This window comes from Eumetopias jubatus, unplaced genomic scaffold, assembly GCF_037043125.1.
Source record: "Eumetopias jubatus isolate StellerSeaLion01/CBP00866 unplaced genomic scaffold, mEumJub1_p1.0 scaffold_12, whole genome shotgun sequence".
Lineage (NCBI taxonomy): Eukaryota > Metazoa > Chordata > Mammalia > Carnivora > Otariidae > Eumetopias > Eumetopias jubatus.
This window is the reverse complement of record NW_028274818.1, coordinates 83,575,064-83,599,618: the sequence shown is the minus strand read 5'-3', so window position 1 is coordinate 83,599,618 and position 24,555 is coordinate 83,575,064. Positions and strand designations below refer to the sequence as shown.

At 48.6% G+C, this 24,555-nt stretch overlaps 1 protein-coding gene and 1 non-coding gene across 2 annotated transcripts; both read left to right on the top strand.

Moving 5' to 3' along the window:
• The first annotated feature begins 1,957 nt into the window (after window positions 1–1,957).
• CLEC19A (C-type lectin domain containing 19A) lies at window positions 1,958–23,028 on the top strand. The gene is made up of 5 exons (XM_028091699.2): window positions 1,958–2,049; window positions 10,309–10,473; window positions 16,475–16,567; window positions 19,577–19,710; window positions 23,015–23,028. The coding sequence occupies exons 1-5, from the start codon at window positions 1,958–1,960 to the stop codon at window positions 23,026–23,028; spliced, it is 498 nt and encodes a 165-aa protein (XP_027947500.2).
• On the top strand, window positions 18,133–18,332 carry LOC114199702 (U2 spliceosomal RNA). Its single transcript, XR_003607338.2, has one exon. It is a non-coding gene; the product is annotated as a U2 spliceosomal RNA (small nuclear RNA).
• Window positions 23,029–24,555: the final 1,527 nt, after the last annotated feature.

Sequence of the window (24,555 nt, the reverse complement as noted above, 5' to 3'; positions counted from 1 at the left end):
CCAATGCATGGGATTGGGCGTATAACGAACACTCCACTTGTTTCCATCCAGAGAGGGGGCATGAACCCATTTACCAAAACTTTCAGCCATCATCTATTGACACATTATCAACACAGATCATTTAGTTCATTTGCCAAATCAAAGGATCCTCCACTTTTCAAAAGAATTTCCAGTGGCATCTGTCGGACCACCCTCCTCCCCACCTGGAGGGTTCCCACTCGGAGGGTGCTTGATTTCTGTGACAGCAGGGGCCCCTGAAATGCATTGCACCAGATGATGGAGAGTGGGGAGAAAAGATGCAAATTTTATATTTATGTTTTATATCAACCTTCAAAAAATATATATGTCAGTTTGGGGGAGGGGTATTTTATAATAGACCTGATCTATTAGTACAGTAAGTCATCGATGCACAACACGGACATAATAAATGTATGTCATTCCTAAATAAATATACATGTGCGCTCTGGGGTGTGCACCAGCCCAGCGTTTTGAGGAACCGGTAGACGTGGGGCATGAGGAGGAAACTGGGCCTGAGCTGTGTTTGTATCCTGAGTCTGGCCTCGGCAGGCTCTCCACCCGGTGCCCACAGAGCAACGCAGTTAGACCTCGAAGGCATGGCAGCAGGTGTACCAGAGAGCAAGTGAGTGCCTGGGACAGGTTCAAGTCCTCCCTGTGGGTGCCAGCCACACAGAGTGTCAGAGAACCCGATGGAGCATTTCAGGAGAGCAAGCGGGGGAGGGAAGGGAGTATGCAGGGTCTCCTGCCAGGAGAAGGCTTGCACTGGATCCACGATAATGGTAGCAAAATTTGCTATCCTTTATTGAGCACCTACTATTTGCCAGCATCTATGCTGAGTCTTAGAAACAAATGATTTCACTGAATCTTTGCGAGGTAGGTACTCTTGGTGTCCCCTATTTTATTAAGGAGAAAACTGAGGCCTCAGAAAGGCAGAGTGACTTGCCTGACAACACATGAAGCAGGGGAGAGAAAGACTCCGATTTTCGGAGATACTAATTCATAAGTGCAGTGACCTTCCCAATGAAACACCAGTGGATTTGAACACATTTATGTTAAGTTGGAACAAACCACACACGAGACCTGTCCACGAATGATAATGTTTGCTTCTCTTCGTTGAGCACTTATCCTGGGCCAAGAACCTTCTACTGGCACCTCCTTTAACCCCTAAGAAACCTTGAAAGGTAGAGGGAAAGGGTGGAGGGTAACCCACCTAGGCCTTCCTTGCTGCTTCCTAGGCAAGAGGTGTTCTAGGGCCTTCAAGGCCAGGGTGGGGTGGGGACGAGCTGAGCCCAAGCACACAGGCCCCATACACTTCTTTATTTTTTAAAGATTTTATTTATTTATTTAACAGAGAGAGGCACAGCGAGAGAGGGAACACAAGCAGGGGGATGGGGGAAGGAGAAGCAGGCTTCCCCACAGAGGAGGGAGCCCGATGCGGGGCTCGATCCCAGGACCCTGGGATCATGACCTGAGCGTAAGGCAGACGCCCAACGACTGAGCCGCCCAGGCGCCCCCCCTCCCCCATCCACTTCTGCACCGGCCTCTGACTTCTATTTTTACCTTCTGGTATATATTTCCTCTGAGGGGGCCCGAGGTGCTTTTATCTCCTGTGACAGGCCCAGATGCAAGCTCTGTTACTATCCCATCTCACAGAGGAGAAAATGGAGTCTCAGAGAAGCCTGCACATGCCCAAGGCCACACAGTGGCTCAGAAGCAGGGCGGTGGTTTCTCTTAGTTCCCTGAAGGGGGCTGACCGGGGTCAGCTTTCAGGCTGTCACTCAGAGCTGTCTCCGGTGCAGAGGGGACAGAGGAGGAGGAGACTGGAGGCTCTCCAGTGTGTCCTGAGCTCCCAGCAGCACTCGCCTGCCCCCAAGAGAGCTCCAGTGGAAGGGCCTCTCTCCTCCACTCAGGCCTGAAGGTGGCTTCCTCGGGCCTCGGGATGCAAAGGTGGGGGTGGTGGGCCACGGTGGCCTTCCCGACCCTCCTGTCTGCACAGGCCTTTCCACAGACGGACATCAGTATCAGCCCAGCTGAGCACCGGGGCCAGGGCCGGAGCAGGAGGAGAGGAGAACACCTCACAGACACTTGAGGTTCTGTCAGTGAGGCCTGGTTAGCCTGGGCTGCAGGCCCGCCTGACCCGAGGAGTGGTGGGAGATGAGCTGAGCCTCCCGACAGCCCTCCTGGCTCCCCTTCCCGCACCCCAGCCAGGGGCATTGTCCCTGGCTCAGACCCAAAGAGTCCTGATTTTTAAATCCCAGCTTAGCATCTTAAAAACGGTGTGACCCCGCCCAAATTTCTTAACCTCTCTGAGCTCAGCTTCTTTCGGAAAATGGGGGTCAGAGTAGCACCCTCTGGGGTGACTCTGCAAGGGAAGTAAGATAAAGTGGGGAAGTGCTTTGTTCTTGGTGTCTGGCACCACAGCAAGGTCTGAAAATGGGATTTCTGTTGGGATTTGGCATCAGGGGTGCGGGGGCCACCCCCACTTTGACTGTGACGTCTGTTCCCAAGGACCTTTCAGACCTGCTGCTTGCCACCACAGGTTAGGCATGCAAGGGGACACAGTTGTCCGTCTCATGACCTCCCTGGAGGCCACTGCTCGGTGGCCCACTTCTCTGGGTTTTCTGTGTCCCCGGCAATTAGGACAGCAGTTACCAGCCTCTGGCATGTGGCCTCCCCGTGTCCCACGTGAAAGTCTCAGGGCTTCAGAGGAGCTCCGTTTCTTCCTCTTTGCAATGGGGAGACCAGGGTGCTCACTGTGAGGGAACCCCGTCTGGGCGGGAAGATTCCTGAATCCTGCCGTCTGCTCTGGGCTGAGGATCTTGCCTGTCACCTCCACTGTGAGGGTTCTTTCCAAAGACTGTTTATAATATTTAAAATAATAATAATACCTACAACCAGTTAAGATTTACATAGCCCTCTCTATGTGCCAGGCATTGTTTTAAGCACTTTCTGTGTATGGATTTATTTAACCTCTGCAGTAAGCCTGTGACAGACATACTGTTTTGATCCCCGTTAAAGTACAACTCATAATGAAAGTGTAGAATTCCCATAAGACCCCATTTTTGGGCTGTTACGGAGCTGGGGTGAATTGAGACAGTGGGGTGATAGGGTTGCCAGATAAAATACTTGATGCCCAGGTACGTTTGAATTTCAGATAAACAGTCACCTTTTAGTATAAGCATGTCTCAAAGATTGAGTGGGACATAGACTTAAAGTGATTTGTTGTTTAGCTGAAATTCAGATGTACCTGGGCATCCCCCTTAAACCAAGGTGAGTGGTGGTCTTTGTTTATCTAGGCAAGCATTAGGGGCTCCGATCTATCATAAACTCTGTCTTTGTCAGCTCGGGCTGCAACAGGAAGTTATTGCTCACAGCTCCAGGGGCTGGGAAGTCGAGGTGCTGCCTGATTCTGTTCCCTGGTGAGGGCTCTCTTCCTGGTTTATAGATGGCCACCTTTCTTGTTGAGTCCTCATGTGGCAGAGAGAGAAAGAGTATGTGCACATGCTGGTTTCTCTTCCTCTTCTTGTAAGGACATTAATCCCATCATGGCCCCCCTCCCTCATGACCTCATCTAACTCTAATTACCTCCCTAAGACCCCACTTCCAAACACCATCACACTGGGGCTTAATGCTCCAACATATGAATGGGGGGCGCACAAAAATTCAGTCCATAACCGTGACTTTGCATCCTTGCTCTTAGGCCTCAGTCTTCTCATCCATGCAGTAGGCGAGCAGGAGAGAAGTTGGACAAAATATCCTTGAGGTCTCCCTTTGTATATCACATGGTCCCGCCTTTCCGTCCCATGTGTGTGGGAAGGGCCCGAGGCTAAGTTTGCAAGTGGGAGCAACTGGGGAGTCTTCTCTCCCACTCACTTGTACCTGTGGCACCTCTTTGTGAGCATCAAGTTTCCTCCTCTGGAGAATGGGGATAATAATGGTGCCTACTAAATGTTTTGGGGATCTCCAATGAGATCGTGCAGATGAAGCGCTTAGCACATGTTAAGTGCTTAAAGAATGAGAGTTATTACTGTTAGTTCTTCTGCTACTGCAGTTGTTGGTGATATGATAGAAGTGGTCAGGAGACACAGCTTTCTGTTGTGACAAAGGCCTCCCTTGGAGAAAGGACTTTCCAGAGGTCTCTCCCCCAGCTCACCCTCATTCTGCCGGTAGGGGGAACTGAGATCACTTCAAACCCAGCAGTCTTGGAGAGCTCAGAACTGGAGTTGGCAGGAAGGGTCGGGGAAGTCCATTCAGCCCAACATGTTACAGTTGGGGAAACTGAGACCTACAGAGGCCAGTGACCCTGCCAACGGGTAGTTCTCTGGCTCTCCAGGTTCCCAGCCCAGCAGAAAGCCTAGTTCGAGCCTGAGCAGACAGATCTTCTAGAGGAAAGTGACTTCAACCCAGATGAGAATGTGTGTGTGTGTGTGTGTGTGTGTGAGCAAGAGTGTGAGCAAGAGTGTGCATGTTGATGCGTGACTAAGAAGGGCTCCTCTAGGGTACTGGTGGGCCTTTGCAGGCCACGAAGGTGAGTGCACATCCAAGAGCCCTCTTTGTTGAGAATGCGCCCTGTCTGTCTTTCTCCTCTGGATCGCAGCCTTCCCGTGCAAAGCAGAACAGAGCATCTGTCTTCTCTTCACTCACCCCAAGTCTCCTGACCTTCCATGAACATGCAAATATACGCACAGAGTGCAACTCAGCCACACCTCGAGATTTGCGCTGGGGAAAAAAAAAAAACCCAAAAAACCCTTTAGACACGTCTGAGAGACTTGGGAGGGTTTAGCCAGACTAGAGTCTTTTCCCAAAACCTTTTCTGCGAACTTGGCTTTGATCACATTGTACAAGGGGATTAATGAGTGTAAAGTGCTTTAGAAGAAACCTGGCACCTAGTAAAAGCTGCATAAATATTTGCTGTTATGGTTCTTCAACCATTACCATCAAGTTTCCTTTCCTGGCTCCTGAGGCCAAGAACTCTCCACAGCACAGGCAATTCCAGCAAGGCGTTTGAAGCTGGGGGGTGGGGGTGGGGTGCTGCTTCTGCAGGGCTTCAGGGGTGGGCAGGGGAATCAGGCTGGCACCGCAATCCCAGCTCCAGGCGGGTTCCGGGGCCCAGGCTGTCTCTGCTGCAGTAATACCTAATGCTTACTAGAATGCCAAGTATGAGCCAGGCCATGGCTTCCTTGCGAAGTAGGCATTATCATCATGTCCATTTTATAGATGTGAAAATGGAGGCATGAAGAGCTGGGTGTCCAACAGGGGCCGTTGGACTCCAGAGTTCAAGCTGGAGCCTAGAGGTCTGAGCAACTGGATGTCTGCACTTCCTAGAATACCCCTTGGAGTCTGAATCATAGAGTCAGATCCCAGAGTGCCCCGTGAACACTCTGGCCCGATTCCCCACCCCACCTGTATGGGCACAGAGCACTCTGCATATTTCTGGACTGTATCTTAGTATATGATGACTCATTGTCCTGAGTGTGTTCCTCTCCCCAGACTGTGAGCAACTTGAGGGCACAGACCTCAAAGCCAAATAGGCACCCAGGAGACATGGACTTATTGGCTTGATTAACTTTTAGTCTTAGCGCAGGCTGCTATAACCTATGGTAAAAAACAAAAAAACAAACAACAACAACAACAAAAAACATAGATTGGGAGGCTTAAACAATCGGAATTGATTTCTCACAGTTCTGGAGTGGTGGGAAGTCCGAAATCAAGATCCTGAGCAATTTGGTTCCTGGTGAGGACTCTTGCTGGGTCCAAGAGGCCACCTTGGCTGTGTCCTCACAGGTAGAGAGAAACGTGGCGGGGGGGGGGGGTGGGCAGGAGCACTGGTCTCTCTTTCTCTTCTTATAAGGGCACTAATCCTATTATGGGCGCCCCCCGATAACCCCATCTAACCCTACTCCACTCCCAAATGCCCCCCTTCCAAAGACATTGGGGATTAGGGCTTCCACATATGAATTTGAGGAGGGGGAGACACAAACATTCAATCCATGACGTGGTTAAATTTGGTGTTTAATATATTTGTCTTACAAATGGGAAAACCAAGGGCAGAAAAAAGATGTTTTCCGGAGGTGCTTAGTGTTTAGGGAATTCTGAGTTCATCCCAATACCACCACTTGCTAGCTGTGGGAATAAGTGACTTAACCTCTTCGAGACTCAGTCTCCTCAGCTGTAAAATGGGGATGATACTGACACCCTCTGAGGCTGGTCTCAGCAGTTACATACTCACCACCGAATGAATGAATGGCCGCTGTTTGGGCAATAGAAGAAAGGTTCCAGTGCTTTTTTCCTCTGTATCATGTGGCCACAAGCGTGGCCCAGAGAAGGGAAAGCAGAGCTCAGACACGAGAGGCCCAGGACCACCAGCTCTGGAAACCAGAGCCAGGACTCACTGGTGAGGAAGATGGTCTGATGGTGGGACATGTGAACCAGGGAGACAGCGGGAAGGAAAGGCAGTGAGGGTGACGGAAGCCCTCCCAGTCGCCACCTTCCAGGACACTGAGAGACTCTTCCTCCTGTCTCCTGGGACATCTGGGGCCCAGTAGTGGGAGTGGGGTGGGGGTTGGGATGTGGACCCCGGAGCCTTCCTCACCTCCTCTCCTGGCTGGCTCTCAAGGCTGATCTGGGCAGGAGGCAGCGGGGTAGTGCATTTGTAGGCGGCTGGATTGGGGCCAGAGGAGCAGGCAGCCAGATTGAGTGGGAAGGTGACAATTTATTCTTTTAAAAAAGAGAGAGAGAAAAAAAAATGAGCCCTGAACTCCACTGGTGTGTTCTTTTTTCTTCACAAGCTTGGAGCTCCCAAAGACTTTGACTCCCACCCCAGCTGGGAGATCTTGGTGACCTTTAGTGCTGGTAATTGAGGTAAAAAGACCCTACCATTTGGCCTCCTGGTTTCCAGAGCAACAAGCTCCTTTGTGCATGCCTTCCTGTCTCCCCCCCCCCCCCCCCCCCCCCCCCCCGTCACCTCTGGCCTCATCTCTTGCCTCCCCCCGCCCCACCCTCAGATTCCCAGCTTGGCTGAACCATTTGCAAATGTTCTCCAAATGTTCCATTCTCTCATACCTCAGGGCCTTTGCACCTGCTGTGTCCACACAGCACCTGACACGTTTTCTCTGACTCTTACCTTTCAGGTGTCAGATGAGACATCATCCCTTCCAGGAAGCCTCCCAGATCTCCACATCCTTGTATGACATGTTTCGGTGCTCCTATGGCAACTCCCTGAACTTCCCCCATCTGGGAATGGGACTCTGGTGCTCTGTCTTAATCACCCCCCAAGCTCCTTGAAGAGAGGGTTGGGGCGGCCACCAGTTCACCTAAGGAGACAAAGGGGGCAAACAAATAACCAGCTTCCAAAAATAATTTGGGGGCTGCCCCCTCAAGTTTTTGCCTGCATGACACACATCCACAAATGGCACATTAATGACATTTTATATCTGTGCTTATTTTTCTTAATATCAGTCTCCATTAGACTGTAAGACCCAAGAGGTCAGAGGCCACCTCTGTGTAGTTGGCCACAGTATCTCCAGCATTTAGCCAACTAACTGCCTGAGCCCAGGTAGTGCTCAAATAGGACTTGTTGAAGGAAAAGGAGTGAGTGAAGGACCAGGCCATCAAGACTGAGACAAAAGGAAATGGGCATTTAAGCAGCAGGAATCCCTAAATTAGGTCTGGAGCCATAGAGCCTGTCTTTAAAAACTACCTCTGCCGCTTAGGAGCTGTGTGATCTTGGGCAAGTTACTCAACCTCTCTGTCTCTTAGGTTTCTTCCTCTGTAAAGTGGAAGTGATTGTGGTACCTACCTACCTTGTAGGATGTGTGAATGCTAAATGAATTGTTATGTACAAAGAACCTGACACAATGCCCGGCTCAGATGAAAGCTCAGTAGTGTTGATATTGCCATCATTATCTGACTTGTAAAGCTATAAACCTAGAGAAATACCTTCACAAGGGAGACACGGACTAGCGAAGGCTATTTCGGGGTTCAGGCGGATGAATGGCCCCTGAGATCCTTCAGTTCTCAGTTTCTCAAATCCCAGAGGCAAAGGGGGTGCGGGATACCAGGCAGGATGGAGTTCATTATCATCCCAGTGCAAACACGTGGCTTTTTGCCTCCCAGATCCTTACAATTAAAGGCCTCTGCCTGCCCAGGTGGAAAAGGGAGTAATTGAGCAGTGACCTGTCACAGCCCCATTTTCTGGTATGTTTCACTCCAGGCATGTTTGTTCAGTGGAGAAAATCAAAGGAACCAGCAGTGTGGAGGAGGGAGCTTGTTTTCCACAGGGAGACTTGATTTCAAATATCCACCAGGCTTTAGGACCCAGGAGAAGCCTTTGGGCCTTGGGGAGAGGGGAGTGAGGACCCTTGCCCCCTCCTTTCCCCTTCCAGCCCCCTTCGTTTAATTATTGCTCTCTCTCTCTACGTAAAATGTAGTGCCACAAAATCCCTACAAAGAGCTCAGCAACACCCAGAAGGGACAAGCCAGGACTGCCGAGCACAGCTGCCTGGGTGGGGGAAGGGCTGGTTCTGGTCAAACAAGAAAGACCAGTGGCTCTGGTCAGTGACGGGAGGCATGGAACCTGTCTGCTTAGCAGAGCTTTCGATTAAAACAACTGACTCTTCCTTTCCCCCAAATAAATGCACAGTTACACGCATGTGCACATGCACACATACACACTTTTGATTTTGCATTTAATTTCAGGGGATTCGCTAGATCCCCGAAGCCCCAACAGCCCTGGTTATGAACCCCTGAGCTAATCATAATAATCATACCATCACAGAGCAGTCCATACATGCCACGCATTCCGCGAATTGATCTGGCCCAATTAGTTGGCCTACCAACCTCATGAAGTAAGTGCTAAAAGACTATTAACCATTCTCAGCCCTGTTGATTTCCCTTGATGAAACATCCTGCGGACTTTAAGATCAAAGGTTATGGTGTCGGGAGGCTGAGTTCAAATCCCTATCTGCCACTGACTAGCAGGATGACGTTGGGCAAGTCACTTGACCTAAGCCTCGGTTTCCCTGTTTGTGTTTGGCACATCCCAAATGCTCCGTGAATGTTGTCCACTACTTAATTATTCAAGAGCTCAGCCAGCTATTACAGTGGCTGGAAAGGCAAAGATCCCACATCCTTGGGTGGCTGCAAAAGGGACCCCAAATATCAGCCAGTTTGACAGCTGAGAGGGAGGGAATGTGCCACTGCTGGTGGCTGGGACCCCGGCCTCCAGATCCCAGTCCAGCAGATCTCACCACTGCCCACTGCCACAGATGAGCCACCTAACGTTGTTCAAGGAAGGTTCTCAGCATGCCTTCCTCCCCGCAGCCAGTCATCTTGAGTCGTTTCCAAAAAGAGTATCTCCTAAGAAGCCTTCAGGGGGGGCTGACGCTTGGGAGAACTTTATTGTCTCGATCATGGGTTTTTCATGTGTGCTTTTTTTTTTTTCAGACTTAAGAGCACATCCTGAACCCCAGCAGTTCGATGGGCTTACAGATATAAATAGTTCGGTGGGCTATCGTTTGTCAATAAACACGTGGAAAAATCTCCGCCCTCACCAGAGAGCTCAGAATTGCAAATTGAAACAAGATGCCCTTTTTTTGCTTATAAAATTTGCAAAGATTGCCATGAAAGTGATAACACTCAGCGGTGGCAAGGGCACTGTGAGATGGGCACTCTCAGGCATTACCGTGGGAGTATAAATTGCTTTCAGGAGGCAATTTAGCAAAATTGTATCAAAGCCTTAAAAATCTCTCCTCGGAAAATCACCAGAAATGCTGAAAAAGCTTGATGCACAAGGGCTGTTCATCTCAGCACTGGGTGTAATTGTTTTTAAAAAAGGGAATCAGTCTAATTATCCACAAATAGGGGAATGATTAAATCAACTCTAGGGGGGCCACTCAGTGGAGGATTCGAGAGCTATTTAAAACAATGTTTACAAAAATTTATAATGACGTGGGGGAAATATGTTCTCATTTTTGGAACTCGGAATACTGACAGGTATGTATAGTACAATATAACAATTGAATTTCTACAAATCACTGCATTCGAGCGTGACATGAAGAAAAATACACCAGAGCAGTAACATTTTCCAAGTGTTCTATAATGAGCGTATATTACTCTTGTCATTTGGTAAATGTTAGGTATGCACGTGTTCTTTGGACCTCAAGCGTAGAATTTTACTAATCATAATGTGAAATGTTTTATGTTCACTCTTGAAAAGATGTCACAAGCTATAGGAACAATGTCTGCACACTGCCCACCCTCCTGCCATTCTGTTTTCTTTCTGCCCACGCGCATGCCGGAGCTGCCCCGGGCTTCCCTGTGCCCACTGTTCTGGATGGAGTTCAAAGGCCACTGCTATAGATTTTTCCCTCTCAATAAGACTTGGGCCGAGGCCGACTTCTACTGCTCTGAGTTCTGCATTGGCAGGAAATCCGCCAAACTGGCCTCCAACCACAGGTGAGTGGACATCCATCCCCCATGGCCCAACCAAGCACCCCCTTTGGAAAGGGGAGTGAAAAATGGCATTTCTCACTGGTGTTTCTCTTGGGTAATTCTAACTAGCTTTGATCTAGCCCGAATTCTCTTTGAAATTGGTCCAGCCCAATTTCTCATTGAAAAGGTAGAAGGCAAAACATTTATCCTGGGTGGCAAATAGCAAGCTTGAAGATTCGTCTTTACGTCTTTATAAGTGCTGATTTTGTGCAGAGGGCTTGACCCTGTGATAACAACTCACATAACATACATACAAAGACTATAATGTGAGGAATAATAACTGACATTTATTTGCTTGGCGTTTATATACATCATCATATTGAAGCTCCCTCAGACCATATTAGGTAGGTATCTTCATCGCACAGACACGGAACCTGATCCTCCAGAAAGGTAACTTGCTTAAAGTTAGCTAGCTAGAAAATGGTGGAGCTGGGATTTGAACCTGAACAGTTGAATTCCATAGCCCACCCACCAAGGCCTCCTTCCACATTCCTCTGTGTCTCCCAAGCCCCAGCCACACGGACCGTCTCAAACTTCTCCAGTCTGGTCCAGCCCTTTTGCTCCCCCATACCTTTGCACATTCTGTTCCCTCTGCAGGGAATTCCTATCCCCCTCTTCTCCTCCAGATAAATACCTCCTTAACCTTCAGGCTCATCTCTTCACTGAAGTCACCCTGACTCCATGGCACCCTACTTGCACTCATCGACCACCTCTCCTAGAGCATCTTTTTCATCACCCTATTATGACTTGTTTTCACCTCAGACATCCTGGACGATGTGTGGGTTCCTTGGAGCCAACTATGCTATGTTCCATTGGCACCCAAACTACAACTTCACAATCCTGCTTCTGTTTTTCAAGAATCTCAAAGACTTGAAGCCGGAAAGACAGTTGGTTCTTTATGCTTTAGAGTGCCCGAATTTTGGTAAGAATGGAGAAGGGGTCCTCTATCTTAGTGTGTAAGCGAATCCTCCATGTTTTCCAACCAATATGGAGAGCCCCCACTGTATTCTCAGTGGTGCTGAGGAATATAGTGTGGCAGTCAGGTCTATGAGGAGAACACGAACCACTGCAAATATTCAAAACAGAGAATTTAATACACACGGGTGATGGAATCTAAGAACTTGAAGAGGCAGTAGTGAGGCAGTCCAGAGATTCACAACGGCAGGAAGCCAATCCCACCCCTAACGGGAGGGCAAACCAGCCTTAGAGGATCTGGAGCCACCGGGGTGAGGCAGCCCCTGCCAGCGACTCCCCAGGCAGAGAGGGAGACAAATACCCTGGCTTCTCCCTCCCTCCCTCCCACCCTCATCTGTGCCTCCCACCACAGGCAGGGCAGCTGACAAGAAAACCGGCGAGAAATGGTCTTCAGGGCAAATTCCCTGTGATAGAGAACAGAGCGCAGGATTGGCACTGACAAGGATGGATCAAAGAAGTTCTCAAAAACTGTGAGCCTATAGAGGAAAATGAGATCCATGTGCTAAAGAGTATATTTTAAAAATGATTCCAGGGGTTGGGGCACCTGGGTGGCTCAGTCGGTTAAGCGTCTGCCTTCGGCTCAGGTCGTGATCCCAGGGTCCTGGGATCGAGCCCCGCATTGGGCTCCCTGCTCAGCAGGAGCCTGCTTCTCTCTCTCCTCCCTGCTCATGCTCTCTTCTCACTATCTCTGTCTGTCTCTGTCTCTCAAATAAATAAATAAAATCTTTAAAAAAAATAAAATGATTCCAGGGGTGCCTGGGTGGCTCAGTCGGTTAAGTGTCCGACTCTTGATTTTAGCTCAGGTCATGATCTCAGGGTCGTGAGATCAAGTCCCACACTCAGTGTGGAGCCTGCTTAAGATTCTATCTCTCCCTCCACCCCCCCACCCCAGCACTCGCTCTCTCTCTTTAAAAAAAAAAAAAATTCCAAATGAAGCTTTCCGTTTAGCCAGCCCACAGGAAGGGCAGCTCAGCCTGCTCATGGTGCTTGTAACCTCAACCTTGGTTAGCTGGGCATCAGAAAGGATTCCAGGCAAATTGGGGGACTTCCGGCAATCCCTGACCCAATTCCCGTTCTTCTCTGCCTCGACTTACCTTCTTCCTGTCTTCTCAACTCCTACTGCTCCTCCTTGCCTTTCTTACACTAACAGTCTCTCCCTTTCCTCTCCTTTACAGGTAGTTTTCCATGTTGGCATATAATACTTTCCTGAAAGCATGTAGGAAAGTTAAACCTGAACAATTCATTCATCAATTATACATGAAATTCAGTTTGCATAAAGCTGGACACCATTATAAAATCCTTAATTACATCTTGTCTTTGAGACACAGCCCGAGTCTGTATTTCTGGTGGTTTTTTTCATGCTTTTTCAATTTTTTTCTTTCATAATTACACACACAATCAGTTTATGTCTGCGGAGCATCTGATTGAAGCTTAAGATCCTCATACTTTCTGCTTACCTAATAATTTCCATCTTTGTTTCGAGCGATAGTTGAATTAAGTTCATCTGATCCATGCTTCTTATTACTTGCAGTAGCACCTTGGGCTTCTCTCTCTGTTCCTGTTATTTTTGACAGATATGGGGGAAATGCAATAAATTATTGAAATAGTTTCCCAAGCAGGTGTTGTTGAGCAAAGATGGCAAAATCGCTAAAAGTGACGGCAGGCACTCCACCAAAATGTATGTTCAGCAGTCAGTGTAGCCAAATTGTGCATGAGAGAGGCATCGGGGGATGCCAGTGCTTACCCAGCTGGGTAGGATCAAGGTCAGCGATCCACTGGGCTGAAGAACACTTTGTCCCCAGAAATTGGATCATTCCCGTGTCAGACCACACACTCTTGGAACATCAATATTGAATCGAGCCTGCTGATGGCATGAGAGAAGATGTCAAACAGAAATAAGACTTGATATTGGTCTGTGTGGTCCTTGTGGCCCATTTGGGGAGACCAGACCTTGAGAAATAGAGAACTAAACCAAACAGCCTACCCCCAAGAGGTCAGAAATGGGTGTTCCAGGTGGTCCAGGAGTGGATAGGGGGTGCTCATGGAAGGCTTCCTGGAAAAACTGGTCCTGGGTCAGGACCTTGAAGAATTTAGGAAGCTTAAGGAGTGGGAACAGCAGATGTCCCAGATGGAGAAGCCCACGGGAGGAGATGTGATGTGCCTTAAGGGCACCAGAGTCATATAGTGTTGGACCAGTCCCAGCTCCATCACTTCCTCCGTGCACGGTGTGACCAAGGAGACCAAGCATCTGAAGTTCTTCCACAGTTAGCTTGGCTGAGTCCTCAACAGTGGGAGCTGTTAATGGTTTCATTTATTATCACCCTAGGCATCTCAGGGGCTCAGTTCTTACTTAGTGTTCTCATGTCAGCTCATCTTTCCCAGGGCATGCAAGCCCTGCCTCGCTCACCCTCTTTCCCCTCCATTTCTTCCGATAGTATCGGTGTTAGTCTCTTCAGGCTGCTGTTGCAACAATACTACAGATGGGGGTGCTGATGAACCACAGAAATGTATTTCTCCCAGTTCTGGAGGCTGGAAGTCCAAGATCAGGGTGCCAGCCATGGTTGGGTTCTTGGTGAGAGCCTGCTCCCTGGTTCACAAATGGCCCATCTTTGTGCTGTGCCCTCACATGGCAGAAGGGGTGAGAGGGCTCTCCAGCATCTCTTTTATCAGGGCACCTCCCAAATGTCCCACCTCCTAATATGATCACATTGGGCGTTAGGATTTCAACATAGGAACTTTGGGGGGACACAAATATTCAAACCATAGCAGAAGGCATTGGTGTCTTCTGGGGGATTCTCACCTCCTGTTTCAAAGAGCTTATAAAATAATTCACCTAACAAAAAAAATCAGTGAAGGACGCTGAAGGCTGTCTGCTGCTAAAAACAACAAAGAAATGGAGATGGATGGATAGATAGAGAGATAGACACATGGAAATTTCCATTCGATCATTAACATGTTCCCTGAGCACTGTGTTGTGTGTTTGGCACCAATGAACTCATTGAATCCTCACATCAAAATGGCACTGGGGCAGACCCTTCTAGTAGCTTACTCCACAGCCACGACTAATCCCTTTGCCTGCTGCCTGTGTAAGAAGTTAAGAAAGCTAGATTTCACTTTCCAGCCCCCTTTGCAGCTCCCACTGGCCATAAAACCCAGTTCGGCCAATTGGATGTGAGGGGAAGTTTGTAAGGGGCATCTTGGAAATACTCTCCTCCCTGATAAATGGACACAGGCACATGGAGAAGGCCCAGTTTCCAACACTGCCTTTCCTTCTTGGGTTGTAGTCATGTGGGGACATCGTCCTTGGAGCTGCGGGAAGACCCTGGAGGAAGGTAATGGCTTACCCAGTGCCCGGACATCGGCGAGCCTGGAAAATGCCATTGGCCAAGCTCAGAAGGGTGGGCAAGGGAGGTGAGAGCCAATGGACGAACAACAGGCACACTCCACTCAAGTAGTTCCCAAACCCTGAGGAACGGATTCCCTGGACAAGGGATTCCCATTTTTGGCTTCCACATGGCATTAAAAGGTAAACGTTAGTGGGTTGAAGAAGTTATGATAAAGTAATAATTACCAGCCTCGGGACTAATACCTAACGAATAACTCATTTCAAAACAGGACTATGTTGGCATACCCTTTATGTTGCCATAAAGCATATCTGCTCTTGTTGGCTTTGTCTGAATGGCCGCTGTCCAAAGGCTGCTGCCTTGTCCAAAATGCCCACTCTTAAATTTCATTTGTCTTGAGCCATTGGTAGCAAATCAAAGCAGACATGTTTATTCTTCTTAATTTTGTGTTTGTGGAAAAAAATCCGTTCCAGAAGCACTCAGACTTCTGGCACTCTGACTCGTTCTCGACACGGTTCTCCAGGCAGTCTTATTCAGGGAGCTGCTTAATAGATACCATTTGAACTAAATCTTTGCGTCTTTCCCAAATTCATATGTTGTAACCTAACCCCCAATGTGATGGTATTGGGAGGTGGGGCCTTTGGGAGGTGATTAGTTCATGAGGGTGAAGCCCTCATGAATGGGATTAGTGCCCTTCTGCAAGAGGCCCCCCAGAGCTCCCTACCCCCTTCCCCCATATGAGGATACAGTGAGAAGTCTGTGACCCCAAAGCTGGCCCTCCCCTGACTATGCTGGCCCCCTGATCTTGGACTTCCAGCCTCCAGAACTGTGAAAAATAGATTTCTGTTGTTGGAAAGCCACCCGGTGTATGGTATTTAGTTACAGCAGCCAGAAAAGACTAAGACACTTTCTAAAGGAGAGTGGAATGTTCACTGGAGGGCTTTGGTTTGCGGAGTGGGCTCTGTAAGTTCAAACCCAGAACTGAATTTTCCAGGAAAGCAAAAGATTTTGGAGATGGCATGCAAGAAAAAAAATTAGTAGGGTAAGTAAGGACTGGCAGCATAAGGAGGGCTTTCGAGAGAAAACAAAAATGTCTAGTGGAGATTTTCATTAAGTTGTTTCATGGGCACAATGCAGTATAAACCTCTTTCTTTTTTTTTTAAAGATTTTATTTATTTACTAGGGAGAGAGAGAGGAAGCACAAGCAGGGGGAGTGGCAGGCAGAGGGAGAAGCAGGCTCCTCACCGAGCAGGGAGCCCGATGTGGGACTCAATCCCAGGACCCTGAGATCATGACCTGAGCCGAAGGCAGACGCTTAACCGACTGAGCCACCCAGGCATCCCAACCTCTTTCTTTTTCTTCGTGATACTGTCAATTGAATCCACCTTGTTTGCTCATGTTTCTGAGGCAGATTTAAATCTTTAGGTTGAGATCTGCCTTGAACCGGCATGAATCCAATCCAGAGGTGCCTATGGTAGGGCAGTCACATATGGGTGATGTAACTAAAGAAGGAAAAAGCAGGGTTGCATCGGACCCTCAATTTACTGTGGTCCAGGAAGGTTAACAAGGATTGCTTTCAGTTTGCAACTCTGTCCTATGAAAAGAGGCAAGGAGTAACCCGCTTACTGTGTTCCTTATGTTTGCAGCTGGGAAGAGAATGTCTTTGTATATGACCTTGTCAACAGCTGTGTGCCTGGGATCCCAGCTGACGTCTGGACAGGGCTTCATGATCACAGACAGGTAAGGAAGCCATGACTACCAGGTCCTCCTGGAACTTCCCAGCCAAGACGCCATTTCGATTTAGCCAACCTTGTGCATGGAACCTATATGCCGGGTCACTGCTGCGTGCCCAGCAAACGGAGAGAAATCAGACACCGAGATGCCCCAGTTAGAATACAGTGGTGTGATGGGCGCCTGGGTGGCTCAGTTGGTTAAGCGACTGCTTTCGGCTCAGGTCATGATCCTGGAGTCCCGGGATCGAGTCCCACATCGGGCTCCCTGCTCAGCGGGGAGTCTGCCTCTCCCTCTGACCCTCTTCCCTCTCGTGCTCTCTGTCTCTCTCTCTCTCTCAAATAAATAAATAAAATCTTTAAAAAAAAAAAAAAGAATACAGTGGTGTGAATGAGCCTATGACGGGAACATAGTATGGTCAGGGAAGGCCTCTGTTTGGGTCAGAGTTCTCGAAAAAGCAGACACAAAAATGTGATCAGATGTGCAAGAGATTAATGAGGGGGAAAAGCTGTGAAGAAAAAATGAGGAGGGGGCATAAGGAGGCAGGGAAGGTCTCCAGACAGCGAGGTGGGTCTGAGACCTGGGACGGGCGCGGGGGGAAGGAAGACCAGGGAGGAGGAGCCTCTGATTATAGCAGAGTTCTGAGAAAGACTTGGCTAGGCCTGTGGGGAGTCTGCAGGCAAAGGAGGGCCAGGAGAGGAAGCCCGCATGGGGCAGGAATGGACCAGCACTAGCACCCCTGAGTTCTTGCTGAATCACTGATGGGGCACGGCCTGGAGGAAGCCCGGTCTCACTGTGAATGCTGGGACGCATCCCAAGGGGCAGGGGAGCTGAGGCGGTCAGCCAGCCATGTTCCCTGTAGCCGGTCCTCCTAAAGGAGCTCCAAGCAGTGTCCTTCCATGGCTGCCACTGCCTCCCTTAGGTTAGAGACATTTAAGCTACTATCTAATGGATAAATAGTCAGAGGAAGAAGCATTCCAGGGAGAGGAAAGGGCATGGGCAAAAGGTCTGAGGTGTGAGTGCTTCTGATCCAGTTCGAGGGCGTTAAAGACAAATGGGTCTGGGATGCAGAGTGGGGCAGGGGTCGATGGATTCATGGTGAAGGGTTAGGCCAAAAAGGAGAGCTGACGCCAGATCTTACACCTGGTGATATCACCGCAGACTCCACCTGGAAATTTTATCCCTAGACTTTCCCCGGGTGAGCTGAATACTGTCTCTGTTCGGAGAGGCGTATGCTACCAGCCCTGCCCCAGGGTACTGTGGGGGACCGGGCTCCGGTTCCAGCTCCCGTCCTGCGGCTGACTGGGTGGTAGGTGACTTCGGGCATTTTTTTTTTTAACCTCTCTGAGCTTCAGTTTCTTCATAGTGCCTTGTTGTAGAAAGTCAGTGAGCTTAGCCTGGTGCTTGGCGCACGATCACGGCTCGTAAAATTTAGGCCGGCCAGAGCTCCTATCACGGTGGCAGAGGTAACCATAGTGGCCAGGCTCGACAGAGATAACATCTTTTAAATCCATAGAGTTCAGCTGGCAAGAAACTATATAGAAGTTGTCATTAAAAAAAAAACAAACAAACAATCGTTTCTTGGCCTTTTGGCTAAGATCAAGTGTAGTATTCGTTCTTACCAGTTTAAAAAAAAAAAACAACCCACATTTCTATTTGTAATAGTAACTTTAAAATGGGACCGTGGTGAGGGGGGAGGGGCACCTGGGCGGCTCAGCCGGTTAAGCGTCTGACTCTTGGTTTTTGGCTCAGGTCATGATGTCAGGGTCATGAGATCGAGCCCCAGGTCAGGCTCTGTGCTCATCGGGGAGTCTGCTTGAGGATTTTCTCTCTCCCTCCGCCCCTCCCCCCTCTTGTGCACATGGGCTTTCTCTCTCTCTCAAATAAATAAATAAATATTAAAATAAAATGGGGTTATAGGGGTGCCTGGCTGGCTCAGTCAGAAGAGCATGCAATTCTTGCTCTTGAGGTTGTGAGTTCAAGCCCCTCATTGGGTGTAGAAAGAACTTAAATAAATAAGTTTAAAACATATATATATACATATATATATAAAATAAAATGGGATGATGAACACACTTAATTGGGGTTTAAGGAACTTGTATTACAAGATTTAAGAATAATAATAACAAACAGTACAGTCAAAGGGCTTGTTTTTTAAACTTTTCTTTTCAGGGCCGCACACCGTGAGCCCTTTGCGTGCTTTACTTCGTCAGCCCTCACAGTAGCTTTCTGGGGGAGATATTAGCCCCATTGTAAAGGTGCAGAAACAGACCCGAGAGGTTAAGCCCCTCGTCCAGACTGCAGGGAAGAAGTGGGTAGAGCTGGACCGGCAAGCTCGAGAACTCTCTCGTAGAGGCGGCATGGTATTTCCATTATCTGACGCCCCCTCTGTAATCATCAGTGCTTCGGGGGAGACTTTTCTACGAACTTGAATAAATGCAGAAATGGCTTGTGTTCCAGAACATTGCAAAGATGTAGTTCTCCCCACAGTTAATTTGCACATTTATTTTAACACCAATCACATTCCCAACAGGCGTTTTCTTGTAATTGGACAGAGCGGTCCCACCTCGGGCAAGAAAAATACACAATATGTTGGACAAAAGGAAAGAAATGAAGGGTGACCCCTGTCCGCTGGTAAATTAAAAAAAAAAAAAAGTGTAGTAGTAGGTATGGTCTTGGGTACTGCAGTCACAGACGTGGATTTGAATCCCAGCACGAAGGTTCTATGAGCAGTATGAATTTGGCTAGACCAGTCCGAGTCTCGGTTTCCTCATCTCTGAAAGGGAGATGTGGATGCCCACTCGGAGGAGAGTGAGGCTAAAGCGTGGCGTGGCACCTTAAATAAGGCTTCACCAAACTGTTGTGTGGTGCTAATAACAGCGTCTCACATCCACGTGAGGACTTCTGTTCTGCTCCACATGGAGATGTTACAATGTCTTCCCTGAGCTGGGGCTGGCGCTAATGCCAGATCTTTCTCTCGCAAGCTTGCCTCCTTGGATTCCAGATGGGGCTGCCTGGGAAGGGCAGTTTGAATGGACCGACGGCCCCTCCTATGACTACAGCTACTGGGACGGGAGCCAGGCAGATGATGGCGTACACGCGGACCCAGAAGAGGAGGGTTGCGTGCAGATATGGTACTGGCCCACCAGCGGTGGGTGCCCCTGAGACCAGGGCTCTTGCAGAAGTGCCACGGATGGCAGGGAGACTGGCGAATTAGGTGGCTGGGGGCGTCCTTCTCCACAGCAGATAGTTTATTTTTTTTTAAGATTTTATTTATGTGTTTGACAGAGAGAGACACAGCGAGAGAGGGAACACAAGCAGGGGGAGTGGGAGAGGGAGAAGCAGGCTTCCCACGGAGCAGGGTGCCCGATGTGGGGCTCGATCCCAGGACCCTGGGACCATGACCTGAGCCGAAGGCAGACGCCTAACGACTGAGCCACCCAGGCACCCTGTTGTGTTTTCAATATGGCTTCCATTAGCTCTTTTTTTGACAAAACACACTTCCAATTCCTTTTGGAATGCCAGGTGTCTTCAGCTCTTGATTGCATGGACCCTGATTGACTTAAGCAATCAATGTTTTATCCTCCTGGCCATGATGATGGGTTGAATTGGCCAAATAACCCAGGTACAGCCAATGATATGAGAGGAGATGTTTGCCGGGGCTTCTGAGAAAGAGTAACCCCTCCTTCTCTTGAAGGATGTAAGATGTGGACTTATACTGGCCATTTTTGTTTTCCCAAGTGGAGAGACTGGAGCCTCAGGATCAAGCCAACACCATGGAGGCAGAACACGGAGATAACTATCTTTGGCAATATCATTTAAGCCTCTGGATCAAACTGAGCCTGAAGCTAGATACGTCTGGACTGTCCAGCTCAACGAGTAAATCAAAGTCTTTTTGTGTTTAAGGCAGTTTGGGTTGGGTTTTCTGTCACTAGCAATCAAAACAGTCGCAATGATGCACTTGCCTCTGAGGACTGTCAAGGGAGCAGAAGGAGTAGCCACCTGCTCATTGGGGGCTCAGTCTGAAGGCAGGGACCAATGTGTTGGCAAAAGCACAGGTGAAGAGGGGCTCTCATATACTGTAGGTATGAGTATAAATTAGTATGGGCTTTTGGAGGGGTGTCTCGTTATACTGTAGGTGTTTACGTGTTAATCTGGGTCCTCTGAGAAGCAGGCACAGGGATGGATTATGTGTGCAAGGATTTTATTAGAGGAAATGCCTTTGTGAAAGAAAATGTGGAGGGAACCAGGGAAAGCTGGGAGAGGTGTCAGTCTGTGATGCAAGTCCGGCCCTCCAGTGAAGGACAGAAGGTGGAGGCTTCCTAGACTGGCCTGTAGTCTAAAGCAAGTTCAGCAAGGCCATCGGGGTGTCCCTGAGCCAAAGTCCACCACCAAGGGAATGCCGCCCCCCAGAAACAAGACTGCCTCACTTAGTCATTGCTTGGGAGCAGCCTATGGGAAGTAAGTCCTCCAAGTAAACAAAATGATGGATTTCACCCACAAAAGCCAGGACCCTCAGTCAATTTTGTCCCTGGGAGTAGGAGGCCCTTGAGGTGCATTCTCACGGTGCTCACAGTACACATGCCCAGAAAACACTATTGAAAGGTCGATAGTGGCTAACTCTGGCTGGTGGGATTATGGGAGATACATATAGGACACTTTATATGTGTTTTTGCAATCCACATGCATATTTTTGTAATAGATAAGTAATCCTATTTTTAAAATGTGCTTACACTTTGAACTGATAATTCCACTTCTAGGAATATATCCCCAAGAAAATAATTGAATATATATATATATACAGATGATTATCACTGTGTTATCTGTAATCATGAAGAATTAGATGGCACCAAAAAGACTAACAATAGAAGGATTGTTAAATACATGTTGATAGGTCCACATGCTGAGATCGTATGCTTCATTTGTGATGATCGTATGGGTGATGTATATTTATTGTCATGAGTACCAGCTTCCCTGTCTGTCTGTTCATCTATCATCCAGGTCTCTCTAAATATATCTCTTGATTGTTTTTACCCCTTCCTTCAACCATCTATGCATCCATCCGTCTACGCATCTGTCTATCTACCCATGCATGCATGCATCCATCCATCTATTCATCTATCCATGCATTATCTATCCAATCATCCATCCATCCATCTACCAATGCATGCATGCATCCATCCATCTATCCATCCATCCATGCATCATCCATCCATCCATACATACATCCATGCATCATTCATCCATCCACACATCATCCATCCATCTAGATCCAACCATCCATGCATCATCCATCCATCCATCCACGCATCACCCATCCATCCATCCATGCATCATCCATCCATCCATCCATCCACGCATCATCTATCCATCCACTGACTCCATGCATCTATGCATCCATGCATCCATCCGTCATCGATCTATCTCCCCCGCTCTCCCCTACCCTCTCTCTCCCTCTCTCTTTCACGGATTATTCTCAGGCTTGGTTGCCTGGCTTCCCTGCCCACAGCATCTCAATAGCAACAGTCTAGAAAAGATGGGAGATTCTGTGGGCTGTCAGAGACTGGCACAGTGACACCCAGATATGATGACAGGCGACAAAAATACCTGAAGCAGATGAAGCGCACATGACCCTGAATCATCGAGAAAAGACTAATCTTGTTGAATATCATCTGTTTAGGGAAGCAGGGAAATGTATACGTGGTTTAAAAAGATTGCCATCCAAAGTAGAAAAAATAGAGGTAGTTGTGATGCTTGGGGAATGAGTTTTCATTTTCAGGAAGAGTCCCCTATGCAGAGCTCCTTGTTCCCCAGAGCTGCCTGATAAATCAGTCAGAGCTGGAGGGGAATGCATCTCCATTTTACAAATGAGAAAACTGAAACTCAGAGAGAGGTTAAGCCACTTTCGTGAGGTCACATGGTAAGCAGAAGTGGTGGGATTTGAACCTTTTTTTTTTTTTTAAGATTTATTATTGGGGGCGGTTGGGAAGGGGCAGAGGGAGGGGAGAGAGAGAAATCTTAAGCAGGCTCCACGCTCATGCAGAGCCTGACTCGGGGCTCGATCCCACAACCCTGAGATCAGGACCTGAGCCGAAACCGAGTTGGCTGCTTAACCGACTGAGCCACCCAGGCAGCCCCAACCTATGTCTTTTTGATTCCAGCTGTAGTAACATGGAGATGCACCACCCAGATCCACCTTCGAGGAAGAGGGCAGAGAGCTTTCAGCTGTCAGCTCCTTCAGTGTCGGCATCAGCTGTGGAGAAGTCACATCCTTTCTGGGGAAGCCTGCATCGCCGCCGACTGAGTCAAGTTCGGGTCTGAAGGCCTGGCCCTTTCCCCCCCATGTGGTCCACTCTGATGGCAATATTTATTTCTCCTGGATCTCCCTGCCAGGTTGGCTGATAATTTGCCAGGTCACACCCAGTTCCACTTTTTCCTCCGCTTTTCCTTCACAGGTATTGATCCCTAAGCGATCTCTGCGCCAAACTCTGTCTCAGCGACTGCTACGGGAACACCCAGTCTAGAACCACAGATACTGGGAGAGGTCTGAAGAAGCAGGCAACAAGGCAGGGCTGAGGAGCTGGATGGCTTCCCTCTAGGCAGGCAATCAGTTGTGGTGGGTGGAGCACCCTCAGTCCCTGGCACAAGGTGGTTCAAACTTTCATTGAGTGAGCTGGGAGGGTGTCCCAGGGGCAGGGAATGCACCAGCAGAAGCCATGTATCAGGTAATGATACATTCATTACCAATACAATCGGGAACAGAGGAAATAGCGTGATAAGCATAACTAGATTGGATGGTTATTGCTACAAGGCTTTGATGCTCTACAGAAGGATACTTACCAGCCAAGGACGAGTCACGGGCCCTTGCTCTAGGAGTGAAAGCCAAAGAGGTTCTCTGGCTCCCTCCTCAGCAGGAAGCCTGCTTCTCCCTCTCCCACTCCCCCCCACTTGTGTTCCCTCTCTCACTGTGTCTCTCTCTGTCAAATCAATAAATAAAATCTTAAAAAAAGAAAAAAAGAAAACAAAACAATATATGTCTAGTACAAGAAAGGCAGCGAGGAACCAGCTCTAAATTTCAAACTGGGAAGAAGGACGTTGAAAACACAAAAAGCTAACTGCAGCCTCAGGCAGCCTTCCAGAGAAGGGCAAGACTACATCTCACCCCCGTGAAGAGTCTTTCTGGAGGGAGTTTTTTTTTTTTTTTTTCCCATGTTCTCAGCTCCTAAGAAGTAGGATATTCTCTGTAGAGCTGCAAAAGAGAATCAGGAGCTGTATCAGCTGTCAAAATAAACACATGGGGCATAGTTAAGTGGTTTGCCCAATTCGAAGGATAATAATAATAATATTAAAAAAAAGAGAAAAAAGAGAAATCAGACCTCTGTTATTTTGAAGTGAATTTCGGATCCAACAGCCCGGCCTCCATCTTTTTAAGGAGCCTCTCACCAGCTGGGGAATTCTCCTGAGGAAGCCAGTCCTCACAAATATGCCATGTTAGAAGAATCCAGGGCTTTCTTTTCCATCCAGGTTTGGCTGCACAGCATACCTCCTAACATCTACCGACTGTCAGGGACCTTAGCCATGGAAGCCAATGCAGTCCTCTCCACGGTCCCACACCAGGGGCCCGGCTGAGCCTCCAGGTGAGGATTGTGGGCTTGGAGTCAAAATCATGGCCCAGACCCCAGCCGCAACGCTTGCAAGGTGTAACCCTGGGCAAGCTGCTTCACCTTGCCAGGCTCCCATTTGGAAATGCAAATGGGAATGCCAGTATTCCTCTGAGGCTGTGAGGACCGGGTGAGATACTGCCCGAGAAGGACTTAGGCAGTGGCTGGCACATAGCAGACCCTCAGTAAACATTCGCCATCGTTATGGTGATTGGGATCCCTGCTTTGTCAGCTAGGACAAGGACCGGACACCGCCCATTTGGTATTCAACCTGGGTGACCTTGCACCTCTTGTGAGTACTTGAGAATGTCTTTGTTGCCACAGATCCTTCCTTC